Source organism: Bos mutus, chromosome 3 (assembly GCF_027580195.1).
Source record: "Bos mutus isolate GX-2022 chromosome 3, NWIPB_WYAK_1.1, whole genome shotgun sequence".
Classification (NCBI taxonomy): Eukaryota; Metazoa; Chordata; class Mammalia; order Artiodactyla; family Bovidae; genus Bos; species Bos mutus.
Genome location: NC_091619.1, coordinates 32,406,330 through 32,423,824, shown reverse-complemented (window position 1 = coordinate 32,423,824; position 17,495 = coordinate 32,406,330). Strand labels below are relative to the sequence as shown.

Sequence of the window (17,495 nt, the reverse complement as noted above, 5' to 3'; positions counted from 1 at the left end):
CAAGAGCTACTGTTCAGATAGGGGACACGACTGTTGCGTGTCTCTCCTTTGGTCCTCAAACCCTAATTCACCAGGCACGGGGCACTAGTTTTTAGCTTTATCCGTTCCTTTTCAATCTCCTTGCTTTTAGGCAGAGGAGACTCTAACTCCCTTAACAAGACGGAAGGAGGGGTGGCGGGAGAGTGGGCAACTAGGGAAATCCAGTATTTTTGGAAAACTGCTCAAAACTGGTTTCACACTCTTGGTTCTGTATATCAGATTTGTGACTTGGGTGAAATCAGTTGTCATGAAAGTAATTTTCACAGGCTGAGACATAAGCCTCATAAGCCCGTGTAGACATAAAGACACCAATGAGGTTGGCTGAAGAAAAAAGGTGGGCCCGCAGCTGTCCACTCACTTTCTGCCCGCGGGGCTCTCCAGGACCGAGGCTCTTTCCCCCAGTCTGCAGAGGGCGCTGTGGGCGAGCCGCCGCATTGTCGGCGGCGTCCCGGGGAGGAGCCTCTCCCGCATCCGCGGCCGCCTCCGCGATCGCAAACCCGGAAGACTTGCCCTGGCAGCTGGGAGTGTGCGGCTGCCGGGCGCCGCCATGCAGTCTCTGGAGGTAGGTCTGGTTCTCGCTCCGCCGAGGGAGCCGAGACTGACCCGCTGGCTGCGGAAAGGCAGTGGGATCTTGGCGCATCTGGTCGCTATGGGTTTCACCATCTTCCTGACTGTGCTGTCCCGGCCAGGAACCAGTGAGTGTGCCGGGAGGGGCGGGGCCAGGCAAGGGGGCGGGGCCAGGCAAGGGGGCGGAGCCGAGATGTTTGAGGGGCTGCGCTTGGAGCGCTAAGAGGCGTGGAGTGGGGACTCGCAGTGGATGGGCGACTGTCGAGGTGTAGTAAGGGCGTGGTGGGGCGTGGTCCTGGGGTTGGGTCCTGGAAGGGTGGGGCTTTGGGTGCTGGGAGGAGAGGAGAAGCCTGAAGCGAACTAACTGAACTCGCTAGTTCGTCACCAGCAGAGCCCCTCACGGATGCAACAAATAAAGGAGAGAGGCCTGGTAGCTGCAAAGTGTTGAATGGGGAATCCAGGCCAAACTGGTATGTTTGCCCTGTTGGTTGCTCAGCCTAAGGCCCTTGGCTGCACCACTTTGTCTGGAGGTTCTGATACTGATAAGGGTTGAAGACACTACACTGACCTTTCCCCTCCAGCCAGATTCTTTGGGCTCCAGCCAGCCACAGGGGCAGAACCAATGGTGCCCCGCCATCAGTCTGTTCTCTTTGATTCTTAGGTCTTTTCTCCTGGCACCCTGTATTCATGGCCTTGGCGGTGAGTTTGGGTGATTGGTTTGGATATGCCCCTAAGGAAGCATCTAGCCTTTAGAAGGCTTAACCTTTCTTTGACTCAGAGAGGTGGGGGGAAATACCCAGGGCCCCATCTTTCCTTGCAACCACTGAGATCAGGAAACATGGAGGGCTGGGCTATAGGTAATCAGGTGGTATAACGCGGTGGGAGGGCATGGAAGATACCATCATTTTCTCCACTGTGGGCCTGAAAAGAGGAATGGAAGGGGTGTTATCCAGTTGCTCCCCACCCCCAGAGTTCAGGAGAAAGTTTAACTTTTGCTGTTTCCATTGGTCAAGAAATGAGAGTCCTTGCTATTGAGGATGTGGGGCAGGGGGTGAGGGGGGGTAGTAGGGCATGGATGTCAGCCTGAATGATGACACTTCCACTCAAGCGTGGATTCCTAATTCTGCCCACAAATGCCTACCTGTGAGGCAGGTGGTCCTGGTGGGAGTTCTTTAGCCCCCACCCTTTGTCTTCCTTGTTTGGATGTATGAGGGCACCTCCCCTTTTGCGGGCCTCTGAGCCGGGCCTGAGGCTCACTGGCCCTCTCCTGTGTTCACAGTTCTGCCTCTGCATGGCTGAGGCCATCCTGCTCTTCTCGCCCGAGCACTCCCTGTTCTTCTTCTGCTCCCGAAAGGCCCGGATCCGACTCCACTGGGCAGGGCAGACCCTAGCCATCCTCTGTGCAGCCCTGGGCCTGGGCTTCATCATCTCCAGCAGGACCCGCAGTGAGCTGCCCCACCTGGCGTCCTGGCACAGCTGGGTAGGGGCTCTGACGTTGCTGGCCACTATCGGCCAGGCACTGTGTGGACTTTGCCTCCTGTGTCCCCGGGCAGCCAGGGTCTCAAGGGTGGCTCGTCTCAAGCTCTACCATCTGACATGTGGACTGGTGGTCTACCTGCTGGCTACAGTAACAGTGCTTCTGGGCATGCACTCTGTGTGGTTCCAGGCTCAGATCAAAGGTGCAGCCTGGTACCTGTGCCTGGTGCTGCCCCTCTATCCAGCCCTGGTAATAATGCACCAGATCTCCAGCTCCTACTTGCCAAGGAAGAAAATGGAAATGTGAGTTCCTCCAAACTCTGAATCGAAATGGGACACTTGACTTGGACTTCACTGGCTCCTTTAGCGACCTTCAGGGATCCACTTCAGAAGGGGTAGGGTTTTTGTATGTCTTAGCTGGGGTGGAGGCTGCAGAAACCCAAGCTGCCGCTGCCAACAGATGACTCGGTGGGCCAAAACGGCGAAGTGGATGGGGCATAAGTGATAGGTGATGGGGAGCTTGATCCTGAAGCCTCCACTCTTGATGGGAGAGAAGTGTTGGGTGGTACTGGCAGTCATCTCTTGCTTGCATGCCTAATGAAAAATTGGATTCCTGTAATTTATCAGTGGCAGCAGCTCTTTGGGTCACTTTGAGAAAGCAGTGTAGTGGAGAGAGCCAATGTACATTTTTTTATGGGTATGGTCCTTATAGGCTCTGTTGTGCAACCTTATGTGAGTCCAGTGTCTCAGGGACTCAGTTTCCTCATCTGTGTAATGGGTGATTGTTTCTAAACAATCTCTCCTACCATTCAGTGTCTGTCAAGTTGATGTCACAGAGCATCTTCCCACCTCTGAACCATGGCTGGACCACTCATCAGACTCAGGGTGTAATTCTTACATTCATTGTCTCCTTACCCCTCTAGAGGGACCAATATGGTCCCCTGGCTTTCCAAGAACCTGTGCTGATTTGGCCCCTGCACCAGGGAACAAAGCATCAGGGGCTGTGGAGAGAAGGGGCCCGGGTGAAGGTCTGCAGCTCCTACTTGCCAAGACATTAAGGGCACTAAAGACACCTTAAACTTTTGGAGGAGCAGAAAGGCATTGGCTTAACCAGGCTTTGGCTCCTGGCTGGGTGTCTTAGCCCAGCTAAGAACTTCCTTCAGCTAATCTTGGGATCTGGGCTTGGGGCCGCGAGACGTCCATTCTCAGTGGCAGAGCAGTCCTGAGCATCTCGTGTTTTGCCCTTCTTGGGGCTTGGGACCTTGCCTTAGCACATAGCTTCCTGGAGCTATTCCAAAGCTTTTAGAACAAAGAAAGAACCAAGGAAACGAGGCAGGGCGCTTCTGATCTAGAGAAAACAGTCTCCCTGGTTCTCCTCTCCTCATCAGCTTAGCTTCCCTTCGGTGTCATCTCTTGCCAGCTCTTTGGCCCAGGAGCGGGCTGAATTTGGTGCCAGCTGGCAAATGAGGGCTGGGCTCTGTTCCCTGCAGAGACCCCTGCTCGTTCCAGACTGAAAGTAGTTCCACAGACTGCCCTCATCCCTCGTTGGTGAGAGCTGGATGTTACATTGGTTAACTGTGGTCTGGCTCATCGAGGAGTTGGGACCTCCATTGTGGTGGTTGATGGTGGTTTAGTTGCTAAGTCATGTCTGACTCTTGCGACCCCATGGACTGTAAGCTGCCAGACTCCTCTCTCCATTGGATTGGGACTTCCATAGGTCATGGCGAAAACTGAGAATGGCCGAGCCTGGAAAGCAGTGTTGAGGCAGGTAGAGAGAGCTCAGCGGGGACTCTGGGAGACCTGTGGAGTAGGACCTAGGATTTGAGGTCCCAGGAGCAGGGGGAGGTGTTCCCAGATAGCAATAGTCTGTCTATCCCAGGCCTTTAGAAGGTTCCAGACCTCCTCCCTGGGTGACTCAACAGCAGGGAGGTCGGTATGATTCGACAGGACAGGCATGAGAATGGCAGGGGCAGAAGGGTCCTCAGAGCAGACTGTGCTGGTCAGATGGCATCTCCTAGGAGCGCCCCAGACCCTGAGCATCTCAAGGGGGCCCCTGCTGGTTATTCCTGTCTCTTTCATTGCCCTTTTCCCGCTTTCCAGCTCTCCACTGTGGTCTGACCTTGGGAGAGATGGCTACTGGGGCTGCATGGAGGAGATTGTCATCTTGGGTCATTCTGGCCAGGGAGTCCCTCTCTGATGGCCCGTACAGTCAGTGCTGGGAGTCCCACTCTGTCTCCAGCAGGGTAGGAAGGCCGGGTGAGCTTGCTCGGGGAGCCGAGCAGGCAACACCAGAGAGCCCGAGCCTGCCTGAGGTGTTGCCTCCTCCCAGGTGGTGCGGGGGACGGTGGGCGGGCAGGCGGGCTGACAGCCGGCAGTTTGCGTGGGCAGTGCCAGCTGATGTCTATTCCCAGCCCCGGGAGGAAGGGGGAAGTCATTTATATTCTGCAGGAGGAAGGGGTCCCAGCTGTCACTTCTGTGACCAGTAGGCCCCGGCTGGGGGTAGGCAGGGGCACAGGGCAGAGAGTGGGGCACAGGTGGTCTCTGCTTGCTTAGCCAGTCTGATTGCAGTATTGGGAGGAGGTCACCAGGAGGAGCCCTTCTTCCCAGCTGGCCAGATTGTGGAGGGACTTCCCTCCCCTCCTCTCCTTGCTCCTTCCATCACCACCTGCCCTCCCATCCCAGGGCAGCAGCTGGACAGCCATTAGACCTCAGTGCCAGGGCACTCTTCCTCCAGCTGGGATCTTGGTGGCTGGTGGCTGCATATGCCTCCTGCTGGTGTTTCCTCCCCCTGTACCCTCTTTTCCCCCGCCACCATCCAGTGTCTCCCCATCTGGGGTATTATCTGGGCTCCTCAGAAATGAGGCAGAGGTCTTGAAGGAGAAACAAATGGCTGCCCTTTTGCCCTTGTCTGACTAAGCAAAGCTGCTAGTAGCCAGCCTCTTTTGCCTTTAAAAATAAAAGTGCTCGAGACTTTTTTAAATTTCCGTGTCGTTTGCACAAATTTGCATGTCAGGCTCACTGAGTCCTGATTCCAAATATGATTACATTCAAACTCAACCTTGAGGACATTAGAAATATAGATGGTTTTTGTATCCAAATCCAGGATGGTAATAGGATTATCATTCTGGATTCAGATACCACACCCAAGCCCCCATCTTTCCCTTGGCCACCCTTTCCCCTCCATACTCCACTCCCCCACCCCCCACTGGGGGTGGTGTTGCATGGCAGGAGCTCTGTGTGGGGAAGTCTCCCAGCCTCACCTTCTGGGCTTTTCAGCTGCATTAAAGGTATCTCTTGCCAGCCTGTGCTGCCTCCTGGCCCCACCCTCTCACAGGGCAGACTACCCCGCCCCACTCTCTGACACTAGCCTGGCCTCCCCCCGACCCCCACCACACCAGGCATGGCTGCCATGGGTCTTGTTTTTAAAACCTCATTGTCAGAGATCCAGGCATTCTCCCAGAGCCAGCTGGCTGCTATGCCAAGGCCTGCTCAGAGTTAATAATAATCATTAGCTGAACAGGGCTGAGGCCTTTCAGCTCCAGATCTCCAAGCACTTGCAGACTGAGTCAGCCAGCCCTCACCGTCCCCCTCTTCCTGGGCTGCAGAGGGAGGAGGGGTCAGAAGTCTTACCTCCCAGCCATGCTTTGAGCCTGCCTTCCTCCTGGAAGCATCCCTGAGCGTCTGAGTAAACCAGTCAGGCCTTTTCACCTGACCAAAGGGCACAGTGTACGCTTCGCTGACACTGCTAGTGGCATTGGTGGCTGTTGACCTTGAATCTAGCACTCCTGCCTAGCCTTCTGTTGACCCGTCTTGGCCTCCAGGGGACACCCCTGACTCCCCCAGCATTTCTAATGACTCTCTGCAGGCTTAGGGAGCAGGGAGGCTCCTGGTTTAGTGCTCCCGCTGCCCCTGCGTTTGGTTGGCGTAAAGACCCTATGTATCATGAAGTGAAACATCGATCCGGGAGCTCGGAAACTTGCAGTCTGGGTTTACCCAGCCCCTGACACTGGTGTGGCCACAGGCAAATCACTGACTACGTGACCTGTCTCACAGGGATGTTGTGAGCACTAGATGACAGAATGCATGTTAACATGCATTGGGATGTTCAAAGTAGTAAACACATGTAAACAGGCGGCTTATTATGTTCCTGTCCTTATCTCTTTCTCAGCCTGGCTCTGGGTTTTATGCTTCTTTTAGGGAGGCAATAAATAGTTATGGATGATGATGCTTAGGGGATCCAAGTCTCAGAGAGGTTGTGTTTCTGGCCACTGTCAGAGAACACAGACATTTCCTCCTAGATGCAAGGCCAGGAGTGCTATGGAAGCTATGACTCTAGTGAAGCTTGTCCTAAGTTGCTGCCAGGTGATGTGTTCAAGTCATGGGGCTGATTGCAGATCTGGAGTCAGTCCAGTTATGCCCCAGGTCCAGCCTGGAGCTCCTGGAGCTGGTCTCAGTCTGGAGCTCCTGGTTGCTAGTCTATCTAAGTTTCTCCTGGCTGATCCTGCTCTTCCGAGGGAAAGGTGGAGCAGACAGGCCACAGACAGGGAAGGGAGGAGCAGCAGTCGACCCACACTGCCACACCAGCTCTCTGGTTGCCCCCGGAGCCACAGGCTGCCTCAGGCCCTCACCCAGGGTGGAGGTGGGAAGCTGTGAGGCACAGCCCCTGGCTTGTTCACAACTTTGTTTCTCCTTGTTTCAGGCTCTTGGAGTAGGATCACTGTCCTTTCCTCCTCAAAGGACATTATTGGAATTAACACACACACACATGCACATGTACCATGAAAGCAGTTATGTTTAACTTGAGGATATTTTCCATTCCATTGGTTTGAGAACAGTCAGCAGTCTTCCTAGAGTGGACACAGAGAGGCAGGCACCATAGTAGCATGGAGGCTTCACTATTTTTTAATCTTGGGTGTTTTTTCCTCCCCTATCCTGGGATCCAGGAATGAAACACTGATCAGTCATTGTGGTCATGGCCTCAACAACTGTCACCAGTGTAGACACAGGAAAGACATAGCTGAAAGGCAGGAGGACAGTGCCCCAGGACTGCTCCAGAGGGTGATTTAACATAGATGGTCTCCAGCTCAGCTTAAAGCAGGCAGATTCCCTCCAGTAAGACGACCTTCTCCCTACCCACCCACTCACCCAGAAGCCTTGACTAACTTGCCAGTGTGCAGGGAATAAGTCCCAGTTTTAAATCTACCTGCTTCTATCAGAATTTCCTAGATTTTGTAAAACCTCTTGTGAAAGCATTTTAAGTAGCTACTTCAGGTGATTCTATCCTCTGGTACCAGAGGATTCAACTCTGTCTGAGTATTCATGAGGCCCCCTGGCACCCTTGTCTTTCAGGCAGATCCCCCGTTATCTCCCAGTGCTTTCTAAGGATTCCCAATACTGGGCTAGACCTTTCTACTGAGGTCCACACCTAAAGCAAACTACAGCCAAGGGAAGGAGCAGTGGGAGGTGAAGGAAAAGCAGCATGAAGTTCTATCCAGTTGCGGCGCTCCCTAATCTGTGTGTGTTTGCAGACACATATGCATACAAGCCTCCAACTCTGGGGTCAGTGACTCTTACTTTATGTATGCTAATGCTGTAGGGCACCTAGAAGTCCTTGCAGGGTCCTATCTATGTCCTAAAGGTTGGTTCTCTCCACACCCACTGTGATTCTGGGACTGTAACCAGGCTGATGCCAACTGGAGGGCCTCAGGGCAGGTCTAAGTATCTTCACCACTTGATGTTTTCCACACAACAGGCTATATGCCTGATGATGGGGCCTGATGTGGCAGCTGCTTTAGCTTTCTTCTCTCAACTCTGGGGAGAGAAAGCATCCAGCGGAGGCTCCCTGTAGCCAGACCAAACAAGCTGACCATACCACTGAGTGGTCCTGAGTCTTTTCTGCAGTGTGGGTGGGGCAAGTGAAGCTTCTCCAGTGGTTGCTTCAGACACAAGAGAAGGGGTCCAAGAGTTACAACTGCAGAAAGGGAAGGAGTTGAGAGATCAGATGGGAGAGAGACCAGGCTGGCCAATCCACTGAACTCTCATTTTCTGTTCTAAAAGATAACCATCATATTAACCTTTTCTATTTTCCCGCAGTGCCACCTAAGAGGAGCTAGGGGAAGAGCCGCAAGACATGGCAGACCATCTTGGCCAGAATTTATGGAACTTCTTGGGGGACTGGCAGGGGGATGGGGAGGGTTGAAGAGATAGAGCCTTGGGATGATGGAAAAAGGAGTATCAAAACTTCCTAAGCACAGAGACAGGGCTTGACACAGGCCAAAACAGAGGGGAGGATTTTCAGTAGTCTTCCTCCCCAGACCTGTTCTCTTTACCAGCTCATCCTCTTGGCTAAACTCAGCCATAGCAAAAACTGCTTTGAAAAAATTAAAAAATACCAAATACATGTAGACTCTGGGGGCGCCCTGGCATCAACATCTGTCATTTCACTGACTGCCAAGGTTGACATGTCTGGTGTGACTGGCTGTGAGGTGTCTCCATCCCTCACTCTTTAGTTGCTCCCTCAAGGAAAGAAAAAGACAACTTTCCAGACAGAAGAGGACCGCCCTTCAGTCAAGATTTTAGCAGTGTAATAAATGAGGTAATTATTCAAATTCTGATTCTTTATTTTTTTTAGCTGCGCTGTGTGGCTTGCGGGATCTTAGTTTCCCACCCAGGGATTGAACCCAGGCAGGCCCTGCGCAGTGAAAATGCCAAGTCCTAACCACTGGACAGCCAAGGAATTCCCCCAATTTTGATTCTTTTCTTTTTTTGTTATACCATTTCCCCTCCCTTTTGGGAATCTACCATGACAATCCCCTTCCAGAAATACCAAGAGAGTAGCCAAAGAAACTGCCTATTCAGAGTTCAGTAGAATCTGGGCCAATTTCTGATAGGCTGTCTTCTGTACCAAGAAAGCAGGGACTGCATTTCTCTGTCCAATGCCATGCTAGGACACACTACATTGTCAATGAATACCACCTGCCCATTACACTAATATACTTTAAGCCAAACTAAGGTGGTTACCACTCACATGAACATATATTGGTAATAATCAAAAGACTGTGGACCCAAGCTGCTCACCGTCATTTCTTTTAACCCAATTCAAACATTTACCACAGTACAGTTTGTAGGCTTGATCCAGACTTTCAAGAGGGCTCTTCAGGGAGACAACCCTCCTCCCCAGGGATCCAGAAAGCCTTCATTATCTACAGGCTCTAGCCCCAAGTCAAGGAATTTCTAGACTCTCTCCTGCTAAAGTGTCAATGACATTTCTTTTGAGAACATTGGGTTGGCAAATTTGTCCGCTGGCCAAAACCAACTTGCTGCCTGGTTTTTTGTGGTCTGTGAGCCAGTAAGTTTTTGCATTTATATATGGTTGAAAAAAACCCTCAAATACATGTTACAATGATATGAAAATCACATTTCAATGTCCATAAATAAAGTTGACTGGAACAGAGCCACTGTCTGTGCACTTTCTGTACCTTCCTGCCACAATGGCACCACTGAGGAGCTGTAAAAGAGACTATACGGGCTGCAAAGTCTAACATGTTTCCTGTCTGGCTCCTCACAGAAAAGGCTGGCTGACCCCTTGTCTGTCTTTGCGCCTGGATGTGGACTCTACCCATGCCCTAGCAACAGCATTTAACTATTCTCCCCCTAGACAGGTTGCACCCTTCTGAGGTGCTGTGAACCCTCCCCACTGGCTGAAAAGATAAACCAGTCACAGACTACGCCAGAACAGAGACTCAAGCCAGGTTTTAATGATCATTGTCTAGTTTTCAGAGCCCAGAGGCTCCAAGGTTTGCCAGCCTGGGAGCACACAAGTGGAAGGACTAGGATCCTGGACGTGGGGAGGCCTGCTCACTTCGCCAGCAGGGCTAAAAGGAAGTACAGAGGTAAGGACACACGGAAAACTGCAATCAGTCGCCTTCACTCTCCCCAGCTGGGGTATCCCCACTCCCAGCTCCTTCTTAGGAGCCTCATAAATACAGGGAAAGAAAGAAGATTACAAACAATCACACAGACAGATTGTACAGCCCTGACATACTCTGTCTCCAGGGACACCTGCTTCCTGGGAGACATGTCTGGTTGACTGATGGGGGTGGGGGTGATCACTTGACCTTTTCTTATAACCAGACCTGGCAGTTTCCTACACAGGGTTCCAGTGAGCTTACATCTGCTGAGTACCCAATCCCTCAAGTAGAAAGCTACCTTTGGGTTCTAGTCACTGAAACCATGGGAAGAGGCCAATCAGTTCAGTCTCTTGGTGGGGAAGCCAGGCACACCTACCAGGCTCTCAAACTGGTAGGTCCTGGCTAACCTAGTGGATACAGTGGGGAGACTAAGAGCCTCATGCCCTAAACTGGGTAGGAGTTAGGAGGAAGATGGCCTTCCTAGTCCTTGGGAACTCAGGATGTCCAGAGGACCTACTTCATCTGACATCCACTTGAAAGATTTTCACAGCCCTAGATGATGCCTAGAGGGGAAGCTGCTGCCTGGAGGTGAGATTTTCTCTGATAAGTCTGAGGAAGGGATCCTGGTTCCTATAGCTTCAGTGTCAGAATCTTTAGAAGTCTCTGGAATATGACCACACAATTTTTCCCTCCTGCCTCTGGCTTACTAGGGCAGTTACCATAGGAAGAGCAACTTACAGCTGCTTGGTCCCTTGCCAGTGTTCTTCTGGATCTGTCACTGACCTAGTTTTACATTTATTTCTGACATACCATTACTCTAAGGAAGGTTTCTGAGGAGTCTGAAGAGCCAGCTTGCTCCTCATCAACCCTTCTCTCAGGGTCTTCAACCTGCAGCTGTCCTAACTCTGGGCTTTACGGAGTGCCACAGAGATGTGGGTGAAGATTTAGGCAGTTCAGAAATCAAAAGTACAAAAGTTTGTATCTGCAGAGCCTGGCATGGTCACAGTCTCCTACAGGGCAAGAAAATTGTGTGCATGAAGTTGTGCACATAAGTAGAAACCACTCTGGAAGTGGACATTAGTGGGGACTGAAGAATCATCCTGATGGAAGTCAAGGTGCTGGGGTGCATGCAGACCTATAAGCATGCATCCCTATGAGCATGCAAGTACTTGAGGGAAACGCTGCACCTCTCTCGACAAAGCTAGGTTACTAATAAAGGATGGACAGCGGTCTTGACATCCCAGCAACAGACAAGGGGAAGATGTTGAGTTCTAGTCCCCACCTCGGATCTTAACAGGCAGTGGGAGTTAGGACCTCCTAGCAAGCAGCCTTCACCCACAGGTAAATGACACTTCTTGGAACCTAAACAGCAGATTGGAAAACTGGGAGAGCTGGAGAACTTCCAAGGACAGGGGACTTGGTGGGGGAGAGGGGACAGACTGAAAAGATGGTCAGAGAACATTTTCACCTTTGCCCTTCAGGTCCCCTTGCCAAAGTTCAGAGCAAACCAACCCCCAGGGCCTGCAGTAGAGTCAAAGGAAGTGGCCACCTCTATGCCCAAAGTATTCTGCCACTTTGATGGAATGCAATGTTGGGCCTGTCCTTAAGTTCCTCTGGCCTGACAACTGTGCACACCTCTGGCTGAGAGGGTCGCCTCCTGAAAGTTTAGTGCCACTGACTGTCTCTGTTACAAGACTGCCTGGAACCTTGTGGAGAGGGCAGAACTCTAAGCCACCCTCTGAACCGCCACTCCTCTGTGGCAGGGACCACTTGATTCCAGCTCCGCAGATGATGAATCCCATGCTCCAGCTCTGCAGCAGGGGTGAGATCTCTAAGAGAGGAGCAAGGCGGCTTTGTCAGCACAAATGAGATGTCTGCCTGGTCCCCTCCACCCCTGAGCCCAAGCTAACCCAGCTGGGGCCAGACTTCTTGGATTCCTTCTTTTGCAGAGCACCATATTAGGGAACACTTAGAATTCTACCTGAGCCTATCAGGAGAACAAATGAAGAGATGGCATACACAGAAAATCAGGTAGATCCCACTGGATGCTACGTAGCAGTGGCTGGTTTACCGTCCACCTCCTCATGCAAAGAGGCCCTCATCCCACGTCTGTGGCAGGCATCCACAGACACTCTGCTTCCAGCACCCCACACCTTGACCCGACACACGGGTGCTGGGAATCAGATGCTAACCAAGGGTTTCACCAACTGGTTCCAATCTGGAGTTTATCCCCCATCTACAGGTTTTGTGCTGGCGTCTATACAGGGACCCCTTGGTTCATGCTGTACCCCTCTGCGCCACTGGTCCCATGACAAGACACAGATACCGCATCTCATATTGTTGCCATATCTGACAGGCAACAGGCCAAGCTCCTGCAAAAGACCCGTGCACCCAGGGCTCCTCTGGAAAGAGGAAGGTGTTCCTGGGAAGTCTTACAACAGCTATGGGGAATGTTATTGAGGTCCCAGGCTTTTCCTGACTTCTTTTCCCAAAGGTTTCCCATTTCCTCAGCTGTGACGCGTGATGTGACTTTCTGGCCAAGGAAGACAATCTAGCTCTTCCCCAACGTGGCTCCTGTGGAAGTTCCCCCCAGTACACACAACATCACAGGTGTGGGTGGGCAGAGAAAGGAAAAAAGTGACTCTTTTTCCTGAATGATTTTCTCTGAAGGAGCTAGAGATGACCTCAAAAAAGTTTAGGGGATCTGCTTTTTCACCCCTTTCCTCATTCCCACCAGCAGACACCCTCTTATTCCACCACCTTGAGAACTGTCAGGGCTCTGGGAAGGGGTGTCGTATTTGCCTGAGGATTAGTATATCCACATTTGAAAATCATGGCAGCCACACCCTGCTTGGGGTCTTGCCTGCTGTTGTACCTGTGGCCAATTCCCTTGAGTTCGAGGGGAACCCACTCCCTTGGGCAGCTAGCCCTCTCTTCCACCCCCTCACATCCTTCAAGGGCGCATTACCTCTCCTGGGGCAGAATCTCCCCACCAACCCATTCTGCTCACACCACAATGGGCGTATCAGAGAAGACCGAGCTGACCGATTCCGGATCCGACATCCTCCGCTGGCCCTTGCCTGTCGCCTCTGGCACTGGCAGGGTGTTGCCCGGCTTGAGCTTGCCGTTTTGACCCTGCGCAGGTCCAGCAGGTTCCAGAAAGGCCACCCGCCTGTCAAAACCATCATCCTTGTCCCCGCCAGCCATAGGGTCGTGGTTGGGTGTGGTACTAAGCATGGAAGAACTGAGGCTGTCTGCCTGATGGCTGGAAGGTTTCTCGACACCCCGACACCAGCAGCGGCACGGGGTGAGGTACAGGTATATGAGGACCAGGACTACACTGAGGATACAGCCCACAAGGGTGGTATAGGCTGTGTTGAGGGTGTCGTGGTGTCCGTGCAAGGTGAAATTGTACACTTTCAACTCCACAGACAGGGTCTCATTGAAAGCCTCCCCCATGGCATAGCAGGTATACACACCCCCATGCTCAATCTGCACCTGCTGGAAATGAAGACTGCCATCCTTGGACACGGTCACCGTGCTGTTGGCCACCTCATCCAGCACCCGTTCATTGCTGGGTGTCACCCACACCTTGGTCATCCCCTGCTGCTTGGTGTCACACTTGATGGTCAAGGAGTCACCCAGGTGGGCCTCCCAGGCACGCTCCTTGTACTCGCTGCAATTGAGGAAACTCAGGTTGAAGACATTGTGCAGTTTCTTGGAGCTCATGCAGTACAGGTCCTCCTGAAAGTCCATGACAGAGCTCAGCTGCCGGTACTGCCAGTGGGAAAAGAGCTGGTAGAGCTCGCAGTCGCAGTGCAGGGGGTTGTTGTGTAGGTACAGCCCATTCTTGATCCAGGCGGGCAGCTTCTGCAGGTCAGGCAATGGTAAGTTCTTCAGCTTGTTGGAGGAAAGGTCCAGGAGCGTTAGTTTGGGGAGCTTGGCTCCTTCCTTGACCAGTTCCAGAGGGAAGCGGGAGATCTGGTTCTGACTCAAGTAGAGTTTCTGCAGCTGGGTCATGTCATCAAAGGCGCAGCGGTCCACTGCCATAATGTGGTTATTGTAGAGCAGCAGCACCTCCAGGACCTGCAGTTCACTGAACAGGAACTCATCCAGCGTCCGCAGCTGGTTGGAGGAGAGGTCCAGGTAGCGCAGGTTGGGAACTGGGGAAAAGGCCTCAGAGGATATGAAATTCAGGTGGTTGTGGCTCAGCAGCAGGGAGTGCAGGTGGGTCAGGCGCGTGGGGGTCCACTCGGCCCGCAGGCGGCTCAGGTTGTTGTGGCTGAGGTCCAGGAGGGCGGTGTAGCTGGGCAGGGAGTGGGGCACGTTGGGCAGCTGCTGCTTGGAGCAGCTGAGGATGTTGCTGGCGCACAGGCAGGAGGCAGGACAGCTCACCACTGGCCGGCCAGCTCTGGCCACCTCAAAGAGGAGCAGGAACAGGGACAGCAGCAGGAGCCAGAGGCCTCGCAGGTCTCCTTGGGGTTGCATAGTGTCACTGCGGAGGGCGAGGAAGGCCACAAGGAAGATCTGGGAGGAAATCACCCGGGCATGTTCTGGTGGGGTAAGGAAGGGTCACTTTCACTACAGGCTTAAGAGAGAGTATAGGTTTGTGGTCATCAGGGTCTCTGGAGGGAAGGACCCAGTCTCTCTCCTTCCACTCTCCTCCCCCAACCAACCCCGCACCACCCCTCGTAGGGCTAGAAGAGAAAGGAAGCGATGTTGAGTTGTTCCCAGGTACCGTGCGGGCGGTGGGCTCAAAATACTGGGACCGAGGAGGAGGTGAGCACAAGGGCCTGCCAGGCTGGGGTAACAGGAGAGGAAGGCCGGGATCTCCCAGAATGTCAGGGGCTGTTGGGGTCACAGGGGTTGCAGGGCCCAGGTCTGGAGGCGGGGTCAGCAGAGCCTTTGGGGAGGAGCTGAAGGAAGGTCGACACCGCACAGGCTGGGCAGGGCGAGTCCTAACCTGGCTGAAGGGGCCTGTTGAGGCGGGCCTCCCCCGCCCCCCCCACCCGGGACCTCTGATCACTGCACCTGCTCGGCGAGGACGTTTCTCAGCCCATGGCGGGTCCGGGAGCTCCGTCGCGGCCTCCCCCAGCAGCGCCTCACCGGCTGGCCTGCCGCGGCGCCCGCCTTACGCAGGGGCCCGCTCCCGATCACATCGCCTCCCCGGGACGCGCCGGGCTCCGCTCCGCTCTCCCAGCGCCGCAGCGTCGGAGCCCCCAGATCACGGCCGCAGTCTCCGGATCCGCGGGGCAGGCGCGCAGCGGTGCGGGGAGCTGGAGACGCAGCGATCAGAACGCAGGGAGCGGCGTGGGGGCAGCGAGCACCGCGCGCGCGCGCCCGTCGCCGCCGCCGAGGCTCGGGGCGCGTGCGCGCGGCGGGGGCGGGGCGCACGTGCGTGTGTTTGTGTCGGAGGTGGATGGGCGGCCACGCGCTGCTCATTCTGTGTTAGAACAGGTCCTGACCTGGAGTAGGAAACTGGCCCCTTAGTTCTCCTATTACTTCTTCCACTTTTTTCCATTCCCTTCATCCCCCAACTCCCCACCCTTCTACTTACCAAAACCGCTCTCAGGAAAAGTAGGTCTAACTGAAGTGAATTCGCTGCAGTTGACTCCAGGCCAAGACGCGTCACATGTCTTCTAATTTTACAAATTAGAAAAATCTGGCTCAGCTCCCAGCTGTCAATGTTGGCGGGAAATTCATTAGTCACGTTCCGAGGTCCTCTCTCCCCTCTCGCTAGGGTTGTGAAGTTCCAATGTTGTAGCCACGTGGTCTGGGAAACAAACTCACTCAGAAGGACAGTGCAGATAGTGGAGTGCAGTTTATTACACCTGCAGGCCCAAGGCGGTCTCCTCTTAGCCAAGGACCCCGACCAGCATATGTGAAAATCTTTTATACCCCATGTGTACGTGTCCAAACCCACCACCCCAAATTCCTTGAGACTTATATAAACCAAGGAAAATACAATCCCAATAACCCCATCATTTACGTCTTGTGCTCAAACAGTCAAATAATTAGCCAATAATCAATAAACCCAAGGTTACACTCCGATAGATACAGAAAAATTTATGGCCTGTCTGGAGGAAGGGGTGATTAGTGTATGTTTTTTCTTAGGTGATGAGTAACCTAGGTACGATCTTCAAGGTTCTCCTGTCTGGAGAGGGTCTTATCCTTCTGTTGTTTTCATAGGCACTAAACAAAGAGTTCAGAGTCCATTGGAAAGGTGGCTGAGCATGATCAGCATGAACAGGCCTAAGATGGAGTCCAGGCCCTATGAATTCCTTCTTCACCAACATTTTGGGGAAAGATTTGGAGAAGGGCCTTTTTCTTAAGACTTGATGCCACGACCTATGGGGTACCACTTAAAGGGTACAGCTCTACAACCTACAAGCTGGATGGGCAGGAGTAGGAGTACACCCTGTGAAGCAATCTCTCGTTTTCTGTCAAACACACACACACACACACACACACACACGTACACACACACACACACAACCCGATTTCATGCAACCCAGGGACAAGTTTCCTTTTCTGGAAGCTCAAAATTTTTTCCCAGCCTGGGGGAACTCATTCCTCCCTTAGGCCTGGCCACTTGCTGTCTTCCTAAACCAGTATAATTTCTTTCTACTTCCTTCATGGGGCAATTCCAGCATAGTTTCTCTGTTACCTAATCCTCAAAATGAAGGGGGTGGGAGGCTTGTCATCTTTAGGGTAATCCCTGAAACACCAAGAAGCTGTTAACCAGTGTGGGTTTTAGGGTTGGGCATGGGAAGAAGGGCATATAAGCAGAGTCTAGATCTTATAATTAAAACTTTAGCTGTTCTTCAGATGCTAGAACCTAAGGGAGAATTTACCTTTCTATTCTTTCTAGTTTCTTACAACAGCAAGAGCAAGACTGAAATTAATGTCTCAATACATTAGCCTGCTAAGAGTTTTAAAAGGAAAGATTATATATCTGTCACAAATTTTACCATAAATTTAAGGGAATGTATTATCTCTTCAAGGGGTTATGTTGTTAAGTTGCTAAGTCGTGTCCAACTTTGTGATCACATGGACTGCAGCACACGAGGCTCCTCTGTCCTCCACTACCTCCCAGAGTTTGCTCAAATTCATGTCCATTGAGTTGGTGATGCTATCTAACCATCTAATCCTCTGCCGCTCCCTTCTCCTTTTGCTTTCAATCTTTTCCAGTATCAGGGTCTTTTCCAATGACTGGGCTGTTTGCGTCAAAGTATTGGAGCTTCAGTTTCAGCATCAGTCCTTCCAATGGATATTCCGGGCTGATTTCCTTTAGTGTTGACTGGTTTGATTTCCTTACAATCCAAGGGACTCTCGAGAGTCTTCTCCAGTGCCACGATTTGAAAGCATCAATTTCTCGGCTCCTGGCCTTCAAGGGGTATTAGCATGTTAATCCTATGCACAGTGTGAAAAGGTCTTTCCTATTTATTTCAGGCATCAGTGATAAGATAGGGAAGGTATTGAGGGGGTGGGAAATTTTGAAGT

The 17,495-nt window shown here is 52.5% G+C and overlaps 2 protein-coding genes across 10 annotated transcripts; one reads left to right on the top strand and one right to left on the bottom strand.

Annotated features, from left to right (window-relative positions):
• Window positions 1–206: 206 nt before the first annotated feature.
• On the top strand, window positions 207–9,281 carry CYB561D1 (cytochrome b561 family member D1). Of its 7 annotated transcripts, XR_011463646.1 has the most exons (5): window positions 207–734; window positions 1,268–1,305; window positions 1,886–2,385; window positions 7,432–7,641; window positions 8,176–8,293. XR_011463646.1 is itself a non-coding variant. In XM_005891311.2 (4 exons), the coding sequence occupies exons 1-4, from the start codon at window positions 587–589 to the stop codon at window positions 8,183–8,185; spliced, it is 696 nt and encodes a 231-aa protein (XP_005891373.1). In that variant the 5' UTR covers window positions 207–586; the 3' UTR covers window positions 8,186–9,281. The 7 variants fall into 7 exon arrangements, 4 of the variants coding, with proteins under 4 accessions (XP_005891373.1, XP_070223639.1, XP_005891374.1 ...); XR_011463648.1 differs by lacking the exon at window positions 7,432–7,641 and having other exon boundaries at window positions 1,886–2,477; window positions 8,176–8,285; XR_011463647.1 differs by having other exon boundaries at window positions 1,886–2,477; window positions 7,432–8,207.
• Window positions 9,282–9,814: 533 nt separating this feature from the next.
• AMIGO1 (adhesion molecule with Ig like domain 1) lies at window positions 9,815–15,299 on the bottom strand. Of its 3 annotated transcripts, none has more exons than XM_070367535.1 (3): window positions 15,024–15,299; window positions 12,961–14,545; window positions 9,815–11,823 (listed from the first exon to the last, which is right to left on the bottom strand). In XM_070367535.1, exon 2 carries the CDS (start codon window positions 14,478–14,480, stop codon window positions 12,999–13,001), a length of 1,482 nt encoding a protein of 493 aa, XP_070223636.1. In that variant the 5' UTR covers window positions 14,481–14,545; window positions 15,024–15,299; the 3' UTR covers window positions 9,815–11,823; window positions 12,961–12,998. The 3 variants fall into 3 exon arrangements, with proteins under 3 accessions (XP_070223636.1, XP_070223637.1, XP_070223635.1); XM_070367536.1 differs by having other exon boundaries at window positions 9,815–9,956; XM_070367534.1 differs by having other exon boundaries at window positions 9,815–14,545.
• Window positions 15,300–17,495: the final 2,196 nt, after the last annotated feature.

Coding starts and splice junctions, on each gene's coding strand:
- AMIGO1 (XM_070367534.1), bottom strand. CDS start 14,480: ATGCAACCCCAAGGAGACCTGCGAGGCCTCTGGCTCCTGCTGCTGTCC.
- CYB561D1 (XM_070367538.1), top strand. CDS start 587: ATGCAGTCTCTGGAGGTAGGTCTGGTTCTCGCTCCGCCGAGGGAGCCG. Junction 735..1,267: donor GCTGTCCCGGCCAGGAACCA/GTGAGTGTGCCG, acceptor TTTGATTCTTAG/GTCTTTTCTCCTGGCACCCT. Junction 1,306..1,885: donor CTGTATTCATGGCCTTGGCG/GTGAGTTTGGGT, acceptor CTGTGTTCACAG/TTCTGCCTCTGCATGGCTGA.